The sequence below is a fragment of the Vanellus vanellus genome (assembly GCF_965231255.1).
Source record: "Vanellus vanellus genome assembly, chromosome: 1".
Taxonomy (NCBI): Eukaryota; Metazoa; Chordata; class Aves; order Charadriiformes; family Charadriidae; genus Vanellus; species Vanellus vanellus.
The window spans coordinates 73,606,961-73,628,013 of NC_138905.1; the positions used below are offsets into that span (position 1 = coordinate 73,606,961).

The window sequence follows — 21,053 nt, forward strand, 5'->3', positions numbered from 1 at the left end:
AAATGCACTGAAAAGCATTACTCTGCCATATGGCCTGTAGCAGAGCAATTTGCAATTGCAGATGGACTTCTTCCAGCGTTGGAAAAGTTCATGCAACCTTTTTCAGCTCCATTCAAGCATGGAAAACCTCTCTTTGTGTGATTTTCCCCCACTCTTTCTCTTCACCCTTTTCTCAAATGAGGACACTACTGTGAAAGGTGAAATAGATCAGTTCCTGTGAGCTATGTTTTCTGAGTTCTGCCTTGGGGTTGTTAGTTTCAATACTCCTATCTCCCCTGTGTGTCAAGATCTGCAGATCTGAAGAGGGTTTGTTTCAAGTGACCCAATTTTTCCGAGGGGCTCGGCAGTGGCATCCGGATCTTCCTTCAGAAATCTGTTCTGTTTGTAGTTGGAGTTGCACGAACGGGCAAGTGTTTTCATTCTTTAAATAAACTTTGCAAATAGATATATAAACTTCCCTTACAGCTTTTCACTGAAGTATTCTTTTTAATTGCTTACCCATTTCTCAGACACAGAGTTTTAAAAAACTGAGAAAAGAAAAATTTGAAGTATTTTACTATTCATTGCAATAAAACCAAATTCAACTTAATCATGGAACAAGGCTTTCAACAATAAAAAAAAAAAAAAAAGTTATATCAGAGGAGGGGAAAGATCTATCATCTATGGCTACAGTGCGTGCTCTTCCCAGGGGAACTGGAGCAGTTCTGCTGAACTGCTGAGTTGCACATGATTTCATGCGTCAGGGGATACAGACAGCGCTCTGTAAACAGAAGGGGATTAGGGATACCCTGTATACTATTGCATGAAGGAAAAACATATAACCTCCTTATAGGAGGTCAGGTAGCTAAAATAGTAAATTCTTTTGTCATTAAGAATTGTTTCCAACAGGCCAGTGTGAAGGGATAAGTCAGGTGGCGCGGTGTTAGTACAGAGATCATACCAAAACAATGACTGAGTCCTAAGCCAGATGGTCTGCAAATTCAGAGCTTCACTAGGACTCCCTGTGCTTCAGCACTGATGTGTTGTTGACCCTTGGAGTTTATTTTTGGACAGAGACTTTGTCTCTTACACTTTTGTGGAAATTGTCTTTTTAGCATTAAAAGTGATTCTAGACCAAAAAGAGGAAAGGGGAGAGTGGGTGGCAGCGGGGAGAGTGAAGATTATTTCACTTGAAAAGAAAGATGTCAAAACAGGATACTTCAGAATTTAAACAAATATACACTCTGAAACACCTAAGTCATTGAACCAAATCCTTTCCAATGAAAAGATTCAGTTTCAACATCTCAACATTTTCCTGTAACTACTGTTTCATCAGAAAGGTCCTTAAGCAACTCTATTTGGGCATATGTGTTTTTGTATTTATTATTGTTTTTCTTTTGAATTCAGCTCACTCAATAAAGAAACCAACCATGACGGTGGAAACTGAATCCAGCAACCTCGATGACTCAAATCAGGAAGCAGATCCTGCCCAGCTTTTGGATGATGAAGCAAACAAAAATCTACCAGTCAAAACGAAGACTTCCTGTTGCACTGGCTTGAAGGTTTGGTGCCTCATCAATATCACCACAAGTTGCTATTGTCATATGTTAAGAAATGTTAAAGATATATGACAGATTACTTCATTCCTGTTCCCCCTGTCATTTCTAGAACTGGATACACACTGGAGGTACAGGGATGGGTTGGATCTTGTCTTTGTCCCAAAGAAAATAAAAATTCCTAATTTAACGTATTTACTCTCAAGTCACTCACAGGTAGATCCCCTTTTTGGTTATTGGAGAGAGGTAGCAACCTCCAGTGGAAGACCTGAAGCATCCTAAAATAGGTGGCTATGATACCCTGCTGGCTGGAGGTTGCTATCACCGCCCATTCTTGTAGGCCCAAAATAGGGTGAGGTAAACTGTATTCCAGGATTTACCTAATCCAGGGCTTTGGTCGAACAGTTCACTGATTCCCACAAGCATCCAAGCTTTCAGGAGCAGATTCCCACAAGCATCCAAGCTTTCAGGAGCACACAAGAAAAATTGACGGAACAAAGCAAGTAAACTAATGACAATTTTCTTTCCTGTTAAAACCTTAGTATTTATTGCTCCTGGCTGAGCTGAAAATACTTCAAGGGCAAGATTTCTTTTGACAGTGATATGTTTGGGTTTCTGTTTTGACTATTTCTTCAGCCAGCTTCATCTCAGGTTAAATTCCATAGGCTCGGTGGAGTTGCAATCAGGGACACATATCTCTCTATAAAAAGGTCTGCAAAATTAAAGATTTCTGGGGAAAAAAAATAGGTAATTGAAAGCCTCTCAAACATCCAAAATATTTGTCCCAAGTAGCAGGCAAAGGTTGTTTTTTGTTTTATTTTACTTGACTCACATTTGCCACCCATATACACCCACAAAAATAGAACCTGATCTCTCTGCGGGGCTCACAGGACTAACTTTGCCATCAATGTATGCGGGCAATGCTACACAACTGTGGATTTATGTCTAACTTTATGGCAATTAGAGTTTAATTGACACAATACCTTGGAGGTAATAAAAGGCAAACTGTTATTCTTCTTCACCTTCCCATCAAATGTATCGTGGCATTTTCAAACCCCAAATACCCCTTTGTTTGTGTTTTCATGCTTGTCAGCAGTTTGTGATTTCAACCAAAACCCCTGAGAGCACTGCTGGCATAAGGCAGTAACGGTGGTTCTCACAGATATCTTGCCAGCCAAGCTCAGGAAAAATAAAACATGTCAGGAAAAAGCCTGCACTTGTGAGATTTTTCTCTGGATTCCTGAGTATAAATACACCTATTTTCAAGCTTTTACTTCGAGGATTGGCTTCGTTTCTTAAAGTAGATAGTATTGCAAAATCTAAATCTATATTTACTTTTGTTTACTTACCCAACGTTGTGTTGTATTGGAACTTTTACCCAGTGAGCAATAAGTCTATTTGTTTTTTAGTCTATGTTGAAATAGTTGGATAATATTTAAACAAACTTAGTTTAACTTTTTATCAAATACATCTTTATTTGCAAAAGCCATGATGTGTGTTGGTGGAAGCAACTATAAAATTATATTAAGCTTTCCTTTATGTGTCTGACAGAGCCGTAATCCCCACATTTCAAAATATATCATTTGAGACAGAGATGAACTCCATCAGTCTGTTCCACCTTCCACATACTGGGATATCATAAAAACTTGCATAAAGCCTTTATTTTGATGCCACGGCTATCTATATGTTAGATATCTATATGTTAGATATCTATATGTTAGAGTTAGAACCAGTGATGAACTGGCCTAAAATAAGTGACATGTAGCTAAAGCAGAAGATAATTGGAGCTAAGATTAATTTTAGGTTGGACTAGTGTCAGTAAATCTATCTTGATGAGGTATTTTACCTCTGGCAAATTTTACATTTCTGCAACACCTAGAAATTTAGAAATCCCACCATTTTGGCTGCCCAGCACTGTGCCTCAGCATTTTAAGGAATTTAACCTCAGGATGTCAGTAAGGTAAGCAGTCCTCAGTGAGTTGTTTGCCAAGCTTAAGTTCCGCAGTCCACAGGCTTTCTGTTTTGGAAAACCTCTGGCCAGCGGTGCAGGGAAGATCAGGCTTTCTGGTCATTGAGATGGCCATTGCAAACCTGAAACCTAAAGCAAGCAGCTGCTGTCAGTGCAGCAGCTAGCACCGGCCCTCTCCAGCAGGGAAAACCAGAGCAGGAGCTGAGAGACCACCCTGGCTCTCTGTAGCACTAGCACACACAATGTCGTCACTGCCGTTTGAGTAACGAGCGTGTACCGTGATGATGATTGCTCCACATGGTTTTAACATATTTGATCCCTCTGTGACCGGTTTCCTTGCCTCTACCTCCCGTTTTCTGTCTTAATCTTTCCTCAGGTATTTCTCGCTGCTTTATCATTCAGCTACTTGAGTAAAAGTTTTTCTGGTACAATTATGAAAAGCTCTATCACTCAGATTGAACGAAGGTTTGACCTGACGTCCTCCACCGTTGGTTTCATCGATGGGAGCTTTGAGATGGGTAATTGATATCCCGTAACATGCAGAAAACTGTTCAGAGAAATACGAGGCACAGAATCTGGCTTTAATTTTGCTTCGTTACCTTCCAGGTAACTTGCTGGTGATTGCATTTGTAAGCTACTTTGGAGCTAAACTTCATAGGCCCAAAGTAATCGCTGCTGGATGCTTTACTATGGCTTTGGGGAGTCTTTTGACAGCGATGCCTCATTTCTTCATGGGATAGTAAGTACCAATCAAGGTTAATCTGGGTAACCTAACATTGGAATTGGATACTGCTTTCTGGGTTTTGATCGAAACTTGGTGTGTATTAAGTCTTAGATTTCCAAAGGCCTGTAGAGCCTCACCTTGATGTGCAATGAATCACATTTGCCACACATATCACTGTTCATTTTATCTGCTCGGAAAAATACGGTTCCTCTGACATAAAAGTTTAACTTCTCAAAAAAAATAGGAAAATCAAAATGCTTTAGATTTCAGTCAGACTTGTTCAGAAAAGATGCAGAGGAAATGATTTTACAAAATCATTAGATTTTTTTTTTTTCAGGAAGAAACATTTACCTATGATAATCTTATGAAAATTCCAGTTTCAAACAAAACATATTGTTCTTTGAAAATTTTCAAACATGTTACTATGCTGGTGCTATTGCTTCAATGGATTATACACTCTTCCTGAATGGCTAACTGTAAGAACACTTTATTGGGGAAATCAGTGTTAACCTAAGACTGTGGCATCACTGGTTGCTAATAGGGATGTCAGGATCATGCAGGTAGGAAAGTCAAACCGTTATGAACCGCAGCAACATGAAAAGGGATATCGAATCCACCTATATGATTTCCAGAATAAGTTTGTGCTGTTTTGAACAGGACCTCAAAGCTCTGAGCGGGTGACTTCATATTGAGTGACATCTCTACCTGAAATATGACTTTATAGTAACAGGTAACTCTCGTGTAAAGTCAGGGATTCAGACCTCGCTCAGTGAAGAAACCAACCTGCAAAGATGCTCATTAGAAGAAATCCTGCTCCTTGAAATAGGAAACCAGAGCCTTGTTGTGGAAGATTGTGTATTTTGCTCTCCTGTGGCAATCAGGTGCTCCTCACACAAAGCAGCCTCTCAGCTTCATGCAGAGCCTGCAGATGGATCAGTGCTGGTAGAACTGGTACAAGGGGCTTTCCTGTTCCGAATGCACATGGCCGGTTAAACTGATTTTCTGTGGCTGGCTAAGCTGATTTTAATTCATCTTCTCCAGGCTCGGAGTTTTACTGCCTGTTGCTTATATGCGATAATGTTTCTAGACGTAGCTTTGATACGGCGATAGCATAGAGTAAGACATACTTCTGTTGCTCTCTTAAATGTATTAAAATAATTTAGGTATACCACTGTAAGAAGGAAACTAAGGAATACTTTCTTTATCATGACAGCGGATCTTGCACTAGCATCAGACTTGTGTTTTCCACTGCTTAAGCCAAACTACGTATCTTGCTCATCTCCATGAGGAAACTCATACATTTTCTCATGTACCTGTGCCTGGATTTTTATGAGGAAACTGTTCCGCACTGTCTCTCTTGATGAATGCTCTTTGTTTCAACCTGAAAAATAAGCCTGCCTGGTCTAACAAAGCCAACCCAGTTCCTGGAGGCAGAATGTGTGTTTTACCATGTTGTTCTCCTTAAGCTAATTGTACTTTGCTCCACAGCAGGGATCATATCTGGGAAAAGGATCACGCTAAAGCAGCCGAACAGCTTCCAGCACCTGAACTGTTCTGCTGCCTGTAAATACAGCTAAAGAGTGTCTTTTGGCCACTAACTTTACCCACCTGCTGCTATACAACAGCTCTTTCAGAAGCCAATGACGATTATCAGGCAAACCCGTACCTCCCGAGAATGACTTCTCCCTTCCTCAGTCCTCTCCTCCTCCCAACCCCCAAAATACCTATCTACGATGAAAAGCTGGACTCACACTCAAGACATTCTTCTTTTTCTCCTTGACTGTGGGTGAGCATAGGAAGCTCACTTGGACCTGATCCTAAATTTTGATTCTGACAGTTCAAAGCTCTGTGAATTCCTTTCAAATCCCTTCTGAATTTTACAGCTTAAAATGCTACATCTTCTAGACAAATTATTCTAACCTGTATTTGTTCTTTATTTTAGTGTTTCAGTTTTCCAAAATGTGCTTAAATAATCTCCTTTTTTGCTCCTTTAGTAGCTCTTTGGCTTGATATTTGAACAAACATACCTTTATCTTTAGGGAAACAGCAGTCAAGTGATTCCTGCCCTACTACACTCGTGTTTCCATAGGGAACAGTGCTTCTAAACCTACTATTGTGTGTTTTCAGTTATAAGTATGAGACAGCATCGCATACAGCACCTTCAGCCAACTTAACTTCAAGCATAAATCCCTGTTCCCTGCATCAAGATGTGAACGAAACCTTGCTGGAACTCTCCCAATCAGGTAAGGAACTGTAAGTGTACGTACAAATAGAGGAGTTAGTTTTATCCTTGGTTGCAAGTGGAGTAAACCATTGCCCCATGCAAGATGCTCAGTTAGATGTCCAACTTCAGTCTCTACCTGTCTGGGAAAATTACCAACACTTAAATGCACTTCGTGCATTTCATTTGCAGAAGAAACAGCCAGAAAATACAAACTAGTAAGATCCAAATCCCTGGTTTCCTGTGTTCACACTTCCAAATTACAGTAAAATCACCCTAAGGCTGAATGGGGATGCTGAGACTGTGTGCGTGGAGAAATTTCTGAAGGGATTCGGTTACCCAGGGCCTGGAGTTGGGGAGGTGGAAGGGATAGTGTGAAAGGACATGAAACTGCACAGAGTTAACTGGAAATAAATGGAGATTTTGCTTACTATACGGAATACAGCTGTTTTACTTGTTGCTTTGCGTGACAGGTAGAGAAAGAGCCAAGCTGTGCCCCAGAAACCATCTCAAACTTCTGAAGTTAAAGATATACCTTATATGCCAGATAATATATTTATGACAATACCAATCTGCCATTTTTTTTACATGGGCATTTTTTCTGATGGGTGACACTTATCTATGTTTCTAGAAACCCAACACAATGGAGGTGGAGGAAAGTGTTATTAAAAGATTATTAAAAGGTAAAATGAGGTTGATGGTCTTTAATCTTCCATAAGGATAACGCTCTCAATACCGTAAATACTAAACTACAATCATATCATGTGCTGAGTTTCCTGTGATTCGTCACTGTTTCCCATTCAACTATCCTATTGCAAAGATGTAAACTTTTTATTTGCAGGCTGCGAGAAGGAGCCATCATCATACATGTGGATATATATCTTACTGGGAAACTTGTTACGTGGAATTGGTGAGACACCAATAACACCATTGGGCATCTCTTATCTTGATGATTTTGCTAAAGAAGAGGATGTTCCTGTGTATGTAGGTAATCTCAACATGAAGTAAGATGAGAGATTCGTAGTGTAAGAGATCAATCACCTTCTGCAGAAGAAAACATTCAGCCGTTAAAATGTACTAGCATCTCCTTCATTATATTTTCAGCATGTTTGCACACAATAGCCATGTTGGGCCCAATGTTTGGTTTCCTGTTGGGATCTTTATGTGCAAAACTGTACGTGGATATTGGATTTGTGGATTTAGGTAAGCAAAACAGAGGTAAAGTGAAAGTAAGCTAATACCTGTAGCTAACAGGTTCCTCTACACATTTTTTAAGTGTTTATTATATTAATAATATTCATATAATTTATCTTTCATTTATATTGATTTCATTATCATTATTACATACTTTATCACAATTTGATTAAATTACTGGAAGCTTTTAGGGTACATGCAGAATCAGACAGGGATCATATTTTAGAATTGCGTTTTAGGATTAAAGGATTGAAATACATGTTTACCTTTAAAAATTAGTACCAAGATCTCTCACGTAGCCAAGATGTTTTACGAAACTGGGATCTTAATGAACGGATTCTGCTAGCACAGCAGTTTTACAGTTTTGGTGGATCATCCACCCTTTCAACTGAGCATTTTACATTATTTACACTTCATGTAACGTTTGCAATACGTTATACGCTTTTTGCCAGCCCTTGCTTATTCAGATGAAAAGAAAACACATGTATGTAATCACATCTGCAAAATGCCAGTGGGAGCAGATGTGCCATGGCCCTGCATCCTGTTCCCTTTCACTGGAGGAGGTAGGAGCCCTCTCTGAGGTGGTGCTTCCTGGCCAGCCCAGCTCCACACCCACTGGACCAGCCAGATGGGAAGTCAGGCAGTGCGGACTGGTGACGGCTTTTTCAGGAAAATGCCCGGTGTAGCAGCAGCAGTGGGTGATCCTGTTTTACCAGCAGGACAGAGAAGTTTTCAGATCCTCAGGATCCTGTAGTTAGACAGATGAACAATTTTGTCTTTGCCCTTTGTTAAGCCAATGTTTGATTTTGCTTAAGCATAACAACAGTGAACGAATTCTGGTCGCACAGTGAAAAGTCTTATAGCGTTGGTCCACCACCAAACACGCCGGCATGTAACAATCGTAAAAATATAACCAACTACTCTTGTTTTCCTTGCAACACAAAGTTTAAAGTCGTGGCTAATCTCAGCAATGCCACAGAGAATGCCTATATGCATAATAGTAACCAACATAATTCAGTTGAGCAGAGGGATGGCCTCAGTAGAAATGTAGCAGCCCTAAAAAGGACCCCACGCTTGAGGCCTGTCTGCCCCCCATTTTGGTCTCCCATGTGTGCCCATGTATGCCACAAAATGGCAGTCAGCATGTCACGTAGAAAAGCAGATGAAACATAACACCGTTCAGGCTATGATTCCTGATGCCTTCACTGCATGAATGGTCTGTCATTAGATGATTGTCATTACCGTTGAAAGTCAGACATTGTAAAATGAAGCTAAAGGGTGGGAAGGTTCAACTTCTTCATTTAGGTAACTTCTGTTTCCCTCAATTCTAGGAAGCATCACTATCACCCCACAGGATTCCCGCTGGGTGGGTGCATGGTGGCTTGGTTTTTTAATAGCTGGAGTAACCAATTTCATAGCTGCTGTTCCATTTTGCTTCCTGCCAAAGAGTCTGAAAAAGCCAGAGAAAGCCAATAATGACAAAACTTCGTTTGGTCTCCTGGAAAACATGGGCACCACGGGGAAGATGCTTCCTCCTGAAACACCTAAGCCAAGGAAATGGTCAGCAGTATTGAAAGGCAAGTGTTTCGCATGTTGTATAAATGTGAAAAGCAATATGCACAATGTACAGCAGGAAGGTTCTGCAGAATATTTTGCCTCCCATGTACTTCAGTCTAAACCGGTTAGCTATACCCAGGAAAGGAGGGGTCCACTAAAGATTATTAGCAGTCAAAGATCTTCAAGACTGTGAGGTTCTGCATGCATCACCTGTGATGTATCATCACCTGAGTGGCACCTACTTCTAAAATTTTGTGCTCAAAGAAATTTGAACAGTGGAAAAAATGTTTCTGTACCAGGACCTAATGAAAATATTAGAAGATTCCTTTCTCAGTATGGAAAGCCAAATTATTTACTTGATGATCACAGAGCTCATGGAGACTCTAAAGCACATTGCTGCCTGAGGAAAATAGGGCAGGCTTGAACATCAGCACTGACTGGGCAGTCGTTAGGCTAAGAAAGGGGTGGAAAGGTGTGGGAAAAAGATGGCTTTGCATCATTAGTCAAATTCTCCTGTCTTTGTTGAGATCTCAGTGGAAGACATTGGGCACCTCCACAGAGGCACCTCTCACTTAGCCTTGACCTGGTGATAAAATTCCTGTCAGTCTTCATGCGCAGATCTCACTAGAGCATCCAAGCCTTAACCCATACTTCTGTCTTCTTTTAGGATTCTCTTCTTGTATCTTAGCCTCTGGTGTTTTTCAAGAACCTGATTTTGCTTTCAGGTACTCCCATGCAAAGGAAGATCAGTACTACTTGCACTTGGACAACTAAGAGAAGGATTTTGCCCTAAGTTTTGTAGATTACTCACCTGTAATTATGCCATGCATCTTTCAAAGCCAACTCATATATCTCTTTCTTTCAGATTTCTGTACCTCCCTGAAAAAAGTATTGAGTAATCGAATGTACTTTACACTTTTGTGTTGCTCACTGTTACAGTTCAGTAGCTTTATTGGTTTCTTGACTTACAAACCAAAGTACATGGAACAGCAGTATGGACAATCTACATCTAAATCTAACTTTCTAATAGGTGAGTTACACTGTGCAATGACAGCTTATGCTATAACCAGTGCATGGGGAGAAGTTCTGGCATGCTTTTCCTGGGACTGAATTCCTTGCAGAACAGGCTGATGTAAACGGTGATCTCTTCTGAACTTGAATTATATAAAGTTAGCATACAAACTACAGTTTTGGTGACTATAAGACTATTATATTATATTATATTATATTATATTATATTATATTATTATATTATATTATATTATATTGTATTATATTACATTATATTATAGTTCAGTACGTTATAGTACATCATAGTACATTATAGTACATTATAGTACATTATAGCTCGTTATAGTACATTATATTAATTACATTAAAGCAAGGGCACCCCAAATATGCAATGAATGTGGTATGAGAGTTTTAAATGCTGCAACATCTGACAAGTGCCTTGCAATGGAAGTGGGTTTTGAGGGTTAGGCACTTCAAAGAGAGCATACGTAACCCAGGGATTAGGCTGAGCACAAAGCCACCTAAAGTCATCATCATACAACATTAAGCTGCCAGGGATATCAAGCTGAGGATAGAGTTTGGCTCTTAAACCCAGTGTGACTCTTTTATTTTGACATTTCCCTTCTATTATCTCTTTCAGGATTGACATCCTTACCTCCTATAAGTATTGGGATTTTCCTAGGAGGGCTCATAATGAAAAAGTACAAAATGAGCATCATTGGAGCAGCCAAGTTTGCATTTACCATGTCATTTTTGGCCTATGTAATTGCTCTTTTGCACTTTTTTGTTGGCTGCGAGAACCATGTGGTAGCAGGAATGACAGTGTCCTATGAAGGGTGAGTATAAAATGAAGAAGAGTGTGTTTTTCTCCATGACAGCAATAGTTCAAAAAATGTACTATGATATCAAGGATAAAAGAGGAACATTCTTTTGCAATGCTTAAGAGAAAGCGAACACTACCACGTGTCATCATTGTGATGGTCAGCAGCATGTCAGCCTGCCAAAGCACAACACTGGTTAAAGATTAATTAGAAATACAGTAGCAAAATTGCATCATTACTGATGTAGGTTGTTTGGCTGTATGTGGGATGGTATTGCTATTTTCACACAGCACTATCTCTACACTAGAAGCAATTTTCTAGCGAAGTGTATTCAGAGTGAGTAAAAGGGTGAAGCATATGTAACAGAGAGCTTTGGTAGCATATCCTGAACAGAGGTGGAAAGACTTTAGAACAACAGGTAACGGGCACAAACTTGAACATAGGAGGTTCCATTTTAACATGAGGAGGAACTTCTTTACTGTGAGGGTGGCAGAGCACTGGCACAGGCTGCCCAGAGAGGTGGTGGAGTCTCCCACTCTGGAGACATTCAAAACCCGCCTGGACGCCGTCCTGTGCAACCTGCTGTAGGTGACCCTGCTCTGGCAGGGGGGTTGGACTGGATGATCTCCAGAGGTCCCTTCCAACCCTGAGCATTCTGTGATTCTGTGACTGCAACATGATAAATTCTCAGCGTGCTGTTAGCCAAAATGAAGCTTTGATGCTTACTGAAGATGCTCTCCCCTCTCAAGAGAGAACTAGGGTTTTAAAGTTACAGACTGCTATTTTTTCTTGGAGAGAGTGAAGACACCAGTATGGGGGATGTGTACTAGGATCTGGCTGTCCAAGGGGCCCAGCGACACACTAGCATGTGGGTTGCCACTGCCTCATGTCCAGCCTGCTCAGGGTACCTCATGGCTAGTGTGAACCTGTCTGCATCTCCCTGAAGACTTACCCACAGCTCAGTAATTTGTCGCTACGGTTCATTTATCAAGCCATACCAATTCACAGATGAAAATGTGGAACTGGACAGGGAGGGTGCCCCAGATGTTTATATATTTGTTGGAACCAGAGGACTAATTGTCTGTTGCTTGTCCTATACCCTGCAACATTTTCACTAAGAATGCAAATGATGGGCCGGGGAATCAGTGCTTAGTAAGCACTGAGATGAAAGAGATGGCAAGCACATAACCTTAACTAACCTGGAGAGGAAAAGATGAGGGAAGATATCTCTCTTTGTTACAGATCTCAATACCCAAAGGATGTCTGAAAGTAAAAGGGAATATTGCATTCTCCTTATCCTCTAGGAAGAGTTAGGCTAGGCTTTAAGAAAGGAGTATTTTGAATTATGGAGACCAGGAAATCTAGTTTCTATAATTGGTACATTTTTACCAATGGCTAAAGATGCACTTGATAAGGCTGTATTAACTGTTGCTAGCTGTGTGTGCAATAAGGGGATAGCCCAGCTGACCTCCCAAAGCCTTTCAGCTATTCCTTTTTCTTTTCTGACTACACCTGCCACCAAAAATTGTTAGCAGCATTTTTATTTGTTTTAAAATTCTTTATAACCTAACAATCACTTTATTATCAGTGCAAGTGGGCTGGAATCTCAAGCAAAGAGGTCAATACTATACAGACTCAGCTATGAAAACGTATGTTCTGGGCATAGGAGGTGGGTTTCAGAACAGCAACACTGTCACACAGAAGGGACTACACTGACCTCAACACTAAATTAAAAGTCCTTACACTCTTACACCTGTCTGAACTTAACTTCCAAGGAAACCCATTCCGTACCATGAAAATCACATATTTTCCAAGTGCAACTCTGACTGCAAATGTGCCTCCACTGTGTGGGATCCTGTGTGTGGAGACAATGGAGTCACGTACGTTTCGGCATGCCTAGCTGGGTGCACAACTTCAGTGGGACATGGAAAGAACACGGTAGGACCCTGCTTCAGTTTCTGGGGTTTTTTACTATCTTATTTTCCACATAACATCAGGGATTTGGGGGTTGGACTAGATGATCTCTAGAGGTCCCTTCCAACCCTGGCCATTCTGTGATTCTGTGATTTTGTCGTATAATGCATTTAAGGGAAACCAAAGTTACTGGGGACCAGTGAGTAAAGTATTTATGATTTCTGGTTACAAACAGCACAGAAGACAGAGAATTCTCTGAGTTACTGCACATTAAGCAAAAAGCCCTAGGTCCTTGCTGTAGATCATAGCTTTCATCTTTTATAAATTGAACAAGAGGGGGAAATGGACAATTCAAAGTGGTTACATATCGTCTGAAGTTTGTCCATGGCTTGCCTTTCATAAACCTCATTCTGGCTGCCCTGAGGTTTTTAGCCAACAGTTGAAGGACATTAAGGTAGTGTAGTATCTTCCCTGATGCTGATCATTAATGTTTAAGTGTGAAGAATGATTTGAGGGGAGGCAGCTTGTTTCCTCCGTGCGAGACTCTGCGATGGCAGGATACTGCTTATTTTTCTGGCTGACTGATTTCTGCTCAGCACCGAGTGCTGTGGATCATACGTAGGGTCCCAAAGAGGCAGCTCTAGTCCATGGATATAAGCCTTCATTGGACTGTGTCATTCCCATGTTTTGTGATGCCAGATGGTGACTCCAGTAGATACATAGTCTGGAGCTACCTCTTGCACTCAGACAGAATTTTCTCTGCAACAGATTTTTCTCTGTTGCTCGTTTCTCTCTGATGTCTGCAGTCATCTTCTTGAAAAGACATTCTTTGCTTAAAATCTTAAGGTGAGAGGCAGGGGAGAAGGCCTCAACAGCTTCCGTCCCGGGGGGATTACTGCCTCCCACACAAGTCTGCCGTTGCAGAGCTTAAGGTTTGTGGCCTACAGTTCCCCTTACCTCAGCACATCCTCAAGCCCCTCAAGCCTGGTTAAAACCTATTGCTCCTAAGCTTTCAGTACACCTACTGCTGATCTCAGGGCTCTGCATGAGCTGTGTCTTGACCGGTAGCTGTTGCTTACAGCTGTGAGGTACCTCTGGTGCATCAGCGTTAGCAGAGAGGGACCTGTGATCCAGATGCTTCTCACAGAGACAACTCAGCTAACAGGTAGTGTCACCTAGCAGCAAAAGGCACAGCTCCCTGAGCATCACTGTTGCCCTTCAGCTGCCCTCCAGGGACACAAAGGCTGAGGCCAGCCTCAGAGGCCCTGCAGGTACTCCAAACATCTTCCAAAAACGGTTGCTATGTCCACTGGCAAAAACATGCTGGCACAGAACATCCCTTCCAACTCTGAGCACCGTTTGTAGGAAAGAAAAGAAGAAGCTGCTGCCCATTGCCTCAAGAAAGGCAAATAAGATAGGAACAGGATGCTTAGGAAGGCTTCAGGCGCTGCCTGTGTCTGAAGGCAGGATTCCCCATTGCACAGGCAGTGCCCTACCAAATCTGCTTTGTGTCTTCCAGGTCTTCCATAACTGCAGCTGTCTTGAAGCCAGCAGTTCATGGACAGGAAATAACTCTGCCACCTTAGGGCAATGTCCAAAAAGTGAAGATTGTTCAAGGAAGTTTATTTATTATACAGTAATACAAGTCATAAGTGGCTTTTGTTACGCATTGGGAGGTACCCCCGGCTACATGCTTATGTTTAGGTAAGTGAAACTGCGTACAAAAAGTTGAGGCTTTCCAATGAGGGGATCAAAATTGTGTTTAGGTTTCTCTCTTTTTCTTGGGAAAAAAGACGCTTTTGTGGTATAAGATACTTTATTTAATTAGTTTTGTCATTTCCCATTTGTTTGTAGCTGTCACTGTCAAACCTTAGTTTGCTGCTGACTGTAAGTTGGTTCTAGTGTGTTGCTTCCAACTACTGTAAAATGGTTTCTCTTATGCCTGTCATACACCCAGGTTTTCCAGAACACATCCTCTTTCTCTGCTTGGATATTCTGGATGTATGGATTTTGAAAATGCCATGCATTTGTCAGGATTTCTGCATGTGGGGTTGCCTTAACAGATTGTGCCTATGAGATGTCTGGAAATTCAGGACATTCGAGGGCTCAGTTTGAGGCTCCTGTGCTCATGTCTGTTGAGGTACATAAGTGCAGGTGTACCAAGATGTGCTTTGGAATGACATACACAAATTAGCACATACTTTTCATTAACCTGAAGAGAAAGCTAGCTCACTCAGTAGAAAAATGCATTAGTGGCAAATTTAATGGTAGTCCTAAGGGCATTATTTCATCCTAAATGAGCACGGAAACCAGAATGCAAACTCCCCTGCCTTCCTCATCCCTGTGAGACATCTTTCTGAGTGTTGACCATGTTAATATTTGTAAGGAGATGTCAGAGACTGGATATATAATGGATTCAAGATCAGCACCCATTTTTGATGCTTGGAGTTCCCCATGAAACAGATGGACATATTGCCAGATTGCTTTGTGAAGTTCAAGATGTGGCTTTGTACAGAGGACTGTCATTCAAGAATAGAAAGATGTAGCGCTAACGCATCTACCTGCAATATTTTTGTCTTAGGGCAATATGATATTTCTCATCAAGGGAGTGAGGTATATCCCATCAAATGAGAAAAATGTATGCCAGGGAGTTAAGGCATTTCAATAAGACTAGGATAGTCTGTGATTATGACTTGAAAATTTCACTTCTTTAATTATGCTTAGTGAATGGACTTCCGAGGAGCTATGTGATGGAAAACAAAAGATTAATTCACCTTTTTCATACCACGTAATGTATTTTCAGCAGCCGTAGGAAGCGCTCTCCTTCCAAAGCTTGGCTTTCTGTCATTACAAGTATTAAATTCAGGGTAATTAACGGCAGTTTAATAGGCATATCTAAGCACTAGATAGCCAAATAGTTCATACTGATCCCTCTTTCTTTCAGATGCGTTCAACCAGAGTTGAAATCTCTTGCAGTTGGTCTATACACACTTATTATGAGAACGCTAGGTAAGAGAAATCATTCTGACTGAGATGTTTGCTTGTATGGCTTTAAATGGCACCAATGCAACAGCCATTTGTAAACCAAATATACCCTTGAAACAGCTGTTACATCCTGTGCTGTTCCTGAAGATCCTGGGTTTGTTCCTGAAGGTCCAATATTCAATCAAGGGTTCGTTGGGAAACCAACCGATACAATTCTGAAAATCTTTGACCTTCTGATTAAATGCTGTTGCAGTTTGGGAACCTGGTGTTCCAAAACATGAAGAGTTTCTAAGCAAAATTAAAGTATTATCTTGATTTTCTAAACATTATAAGGTTTCAAACTTATGATTCAACCAGTGGCTCATTGAGACACAATGCTGCAAGTAAGATCAAAAAGATGTGCTCTAGTAGGACTTCATTCAACACTAATACAACTCTGCTTATAGCACTGTGTTTTCTCCGTGTTGAAGCTTCGCTTTCCTGGTAGACAGCAGCTTAGATTTCAATTCCCTTTAAGCATGCTGCAACGCTCTTTTTTTACCTTTTTTAATTTAGAGTCACTAATGAGGTGGTTGATTAAGACACCTAGGTAGGCAAGAAAACACCTCTCTATTTCCTTTTGTTACCTTTGTCAATGGAATAGGAATAGCTGCATTTCAGAAATGTAGAGAAGTGTGTGTGAAGAGACAGGCCCCATGGGTTTGCTATGAAGCCTGAAAAATCAACAACCTCTCACAAATGTCTACAATCAGAGCTAGGTTAAGGCTGTAGTCTCTACTCAGGATTGCGATGGGACATTTTGAGATAGGAAAGTGTATCCACACTTTGTCCTCTTCTACTTTTCTCATCACACAGTGGAGGGGCAGAATTTATCCCCCAGATTTCAGGACAAGCAATGCCAATGGGATTCTTGGAGCAATTTCAGCCACAAGGAATTAAAAAAAGCATTATGAAAAAAGAACCGCCCCCTTTCTACAGGCTTCTGCTTCAGCAGGTGGAGCCAGCATGCTCCTTCCATTGCAAGAAGGGGTGGAGCCACTGTCACTGATTCAAAAAAGCTGGCATTTCCTTCAGCGACTCAGAGATCAAATCTGATGTGCTCCCATTTTCTTTCTCTAAGAAACTTCCAAAATGAGCATTTGTCCCATCATACCCTGACTACAGCACTGATGATTGTAATTCACAGTAAAGACAGATTACTGAGTTCGGACTCTCACGAGAGCCCTAGGGCGGAACAGGCTGAGAGTATACCCGTGTTTACAAAATATATTATTTCCTGTGTAAGAATGTAGGATGCTCCTGTAGGAACAAAGCTAATGTGAAACATGGTCCTGTACCCGCTGAAACCTGTATTCCTCTGAAGTTAATACTCACCTATACTTCAGCAAGGCTAGGACTTTGTCCCACGTCCCCCATGTTTTGCAATATAGCATAAGCTCATATCTGGCCAAGTCACACTAAGGATTTCAGTTGCTTTACCCTCATTCAGGCAGAATATACTATCCACCAGTGCGGATAATTTAGGCTATGCATAGAAGAGGGAACTATACATCAGTTCAGTGCTCCAAATGCACAACCAGTCCAGCCCTCCCTTGCAGGAGCTTAGCACTCACTGGAAGCCAGTGGTGCTTCTCAGAGCCATGCTTGAGAAACCGGTGTGCGTGACTACAAGCCCGGCCAAACCCATCAGACCACATTTCCTGGGGACTGATGATCCCCACGGCACAGAGAGGGTATCCCAGCTTACAGTTACCCTGATCAAAGACAGGAAAAACTCCCCACAGTCCAATCCACCTATTGCCACTATTGCAGCATGTAACTTGCCACGAAGAGAATACAAAGCTGATATCTAAAAAGTTGTCTTTTCCTGTGATGTCTTGTGACATTTTTGCTTGATTCCTTGCAGCTGGGATTCCAGCACCGGTTTATTTTGGTGCACTGATTGACAAGACATGCTTGAAATGGGGAAGCACTAGCTGTGGGCAGCGAGGAGCTTGCAGGCTATACGACTCCGATGCGTACAGGTAAGGCAAATTAGGGTACAAAAAGCCTCATGCATTTCCTCTCTACAGATAGACATGCTTTGTTCGGTTATACTGTAGCGTGTGAGGCCACTGATCAAAAATTATGGTCAGACATTAACTCTAAACTCGGATTTAGGTCAGTCCAGAATTCCTGAAATTGAGAAATTTTAAGACCACATCTTAAACTCCTAGGGTTTTTGTCAGTTTTTATGTTACGCAAAAATCATTTAATATCAATGACAGACTTTCTGGAAAGAGATAAGCATTTTTAATATCATTTGAGTCAATTTAAAAGACCTAGGATTGTATGATTTGCCATCAAGAGGAAAGGTACCCAAATTAACCTTATTTGCAGGTAGTTTGTTCATACTGACAAGACTGTTAGCTTTGTGCATTGACCACATTTGAGAGAAAAATAAATGAAAGAAAATCATACCGAGCAGCTGAACATATAGTTTAAGCTGAAACAATATCAGTCTCCAGGAGGAATATTCCAGAGATTTTTCTGTTTCACCCAAACCTTGGGCACTTCTGATGTGTTTTTTATTTTTACATAAAACAGCCCACTCTGGCAATCTCAATATATATCTAGCCCCCAGAAGTATAAGGCCTTAAAGTGATCCAAAAATCTTTAGAAGCAAAGGGGAGATGATGGAAGTTTCACTTTGCAACTATCTTTATAAGCAAAAAGAATATTAACAATTCTTTAACAGATGTTTTTACAAGCAAAAATGTCCAGTTTGTGGTACCATTCACAAAGAATGAGTTTCAATGTTTTCCCCTAAGCTATTACGTGGTTTTAGTACACACGTGATCATTAAAAGCCATTACAGTTATTTTCTTCAGTGTCTTTGAAAACTTCAATGCCTGGCTCTATCTTCTATGCTCTATCCCACAGGTATGTCTTCCTTGGTTTAGGAGCAGTGTTAAGAGGTCCTTCCTACTTGATTGCAATCTTTTTTTATATATTGTTAAAGAAACACTTTCAAAATAAGAACCCCAGGCCTATAGAGAATGGAGGAAGAGAAGATGGTCCTATGAATAAAGAAGATAATTGCAAGATCAAAGAACGTTTGCCAGGTTCTCCTGATGCAGAGAATGAATCGTGTATTTAGAACGGCACGTAGAACAGTGTCACATGAATCAGGACAGCTTCTTTTAGAAACAACTTTCACAATGTTATGAATAACTACATAATAAATAATAACACTGTTTGGAAAGTAAAACTAATAGCAAACCTGTGATCAACAACAAGAAAAACTAACATAGAAGTGCAAAAGTGCCTTATCTGTGCCTGGTCACCAATAGCAGACAGAACAAGTTACATGAACTGAACCAAATTCTCAACAGATAAAGGAAAACCTCCCTTAGCATTTCTGATAGAGGCAGTCTGCAATTTTTAAAGGGGTCAAAGATGAGTCCTGGCAGAACAGCCACATGCCAAAGGCCCACAGACTGGGATGCTGATCCTGTACACAAATCCATGCAGTAGGCTGCCCCGGAAACACTAACAGCAGTGTTCTTTCATCAAATTCAGTCAGAATTCACAATAAAACCAAAGCCTTTAAGCAACACATTTCCACTTTATCTAAATGAACCATTGCAACAATTTTCCACTGCAAAGTTGACAAAAGCAGTATTTTTCCAAGAAGCATTTTATCTTAGCTCAGCTGAAAATTTTGTGCCTACTTAAAATTACGAATAGGTTGCCATAAATGAAATAATTGTTTTTAAAAATCTCAGAGTTTTAGAATTTATTAAAAACTGATTTCTTTAGCTAAGTGACTATGAAACATAAGAAATAATCTGAATTTTGTAGCGATGTTTTTTAAGCAAAATCCATCCAACATATGCTGGTGGCTTTATTGCTATGCCATGTGCTGTCCAGCAGAGGACACTCAAACAATAACATTACCCCTATGACTGCTGCAAATACTCTATATAAATTTGTCATGCTCAGTCTTTATTGTTCTGGGAGAAGTCCAGCATCAGGCAGGCAAAACACTCACCTGAGCTCTCATGCACCTTAAAACTTTCTCAGCTCAAGCCTTTAGCTCATGTATTCAAAGTTGCTCTTGTGTATTTGTTGGTTTGCTTTCATCATATTTGCGTCACTCAGAGCTTGACAGCTGTTGTTACTTTAAATAAAAAGATGTGTACTTGCGTACCATTTCACAACAGTGATTGAATTCTCTGGTTGATACTTTAAAATAAATGCTCAAGGCTCAGTGGGATACGATTAATGGACATGTTAGATAAAAAAAGTACACTGAGCAAAAAGCTGAGTTGTTCTGAGGTAAGTGTTGTCCGTCATAACAGTCACTTAGTAGTGATTGCAGCGGTTGAAAGAAAAAGAATGGGACTTTTTTTTTTCCAAACGAAGTGATAATTACTGGAGGCAGAGGTTATCCATCTAGCATAACTGATATCACTCTGCTTGGTCTTTTCTTACAATCGCATTTGCAAACGTTTTGATATGCCCAGATATAGCCATCGGAACTACCTGGGGGACCAAAAGGAACGAACCTCCTTACCTAAATATTGAACTCGGGAGCGAGTTTTGTCAGGGAAACTAATTGCAATGTCTAGTTCTGCTTGTCTTTCAGCTACTTTCTGCAGGCGATTTTTTTTTTTTTTAACATGTCTTGGTGCATATGCAGTTCCTTATGGTGTCTTTAAAGCCAGGGGTTTGGGTGAGATGTTTTTAATTGAAAATCTGTAACCTTCGAAAATGTATTCTAAGTGACAAAATATACCCCTTTTAGCTGAAAACAAGAACTGATTCCAGATGACAGAGTATGAGAATTATGCACGAGGAATCGATGCTGTCAAAAGAAAGTGTTACGGCCTGCAGCAGGTTTAGGAAGCTATTACTCCAGACCCACAAGGTCAAGGAGGTGTCTCTTTGGATACAGAGAAGGTCATAACCTGCTTATCAAGGTTTTTTCCCTCTTTCTTGTGGAAAAAATGGTTCCAGCCAGAGTCGGGGTGCAAAGCCCAGCTGCCTTCGGGTGCCACAGCAGCTCAGCACCTGAGAGAGAGAGAGAGAGTGAGCAGGCAATGCTTTGATTTGTTATCAGCCTTGAAAAGAATCGTGG

General features: G+C 40.8%; 1 protein-coding gene across 1 annotated transcript; it reads left to right on the forward strand.

Moving 5' to 3' along the window:
- Window positions 1–1,409: 1,409 nt before the first annotated feature.
- LOC309675316 (solute carrier organic anion transporter family member 1C1-like) lies at window positions 1,410–19,070 on the forward strand (the record flags this gene model as incomplete). The annotated part of the gene is made up of 14 exons (XM_082487600.1): window positions 1,410–1,541; window positions 3,881–4,022; window positions 4,111–4,243; window positions 6,356–6,471; window positions 7,291–7,437; window positions 7,554–7,652; window positions 8,975–9,220; window positions 10,066–10,230; window positions 10,852–11,047; window positions 12,808–12,970; window positions 14,466–14,650; window positions 15,891–15,955; window positions 17,838–17,955; window positions 18,854–19,070. 14 exons carry the CDS (start codon window positions 1,410–1,412, stop codon window positions 19,068–19,070), a joined length of 2,124 nt encoding a protein of 707 aa, XP_082343726.1.
- Window positions 19,071–21,053: the final 1,983 nt, after the last annotated feature.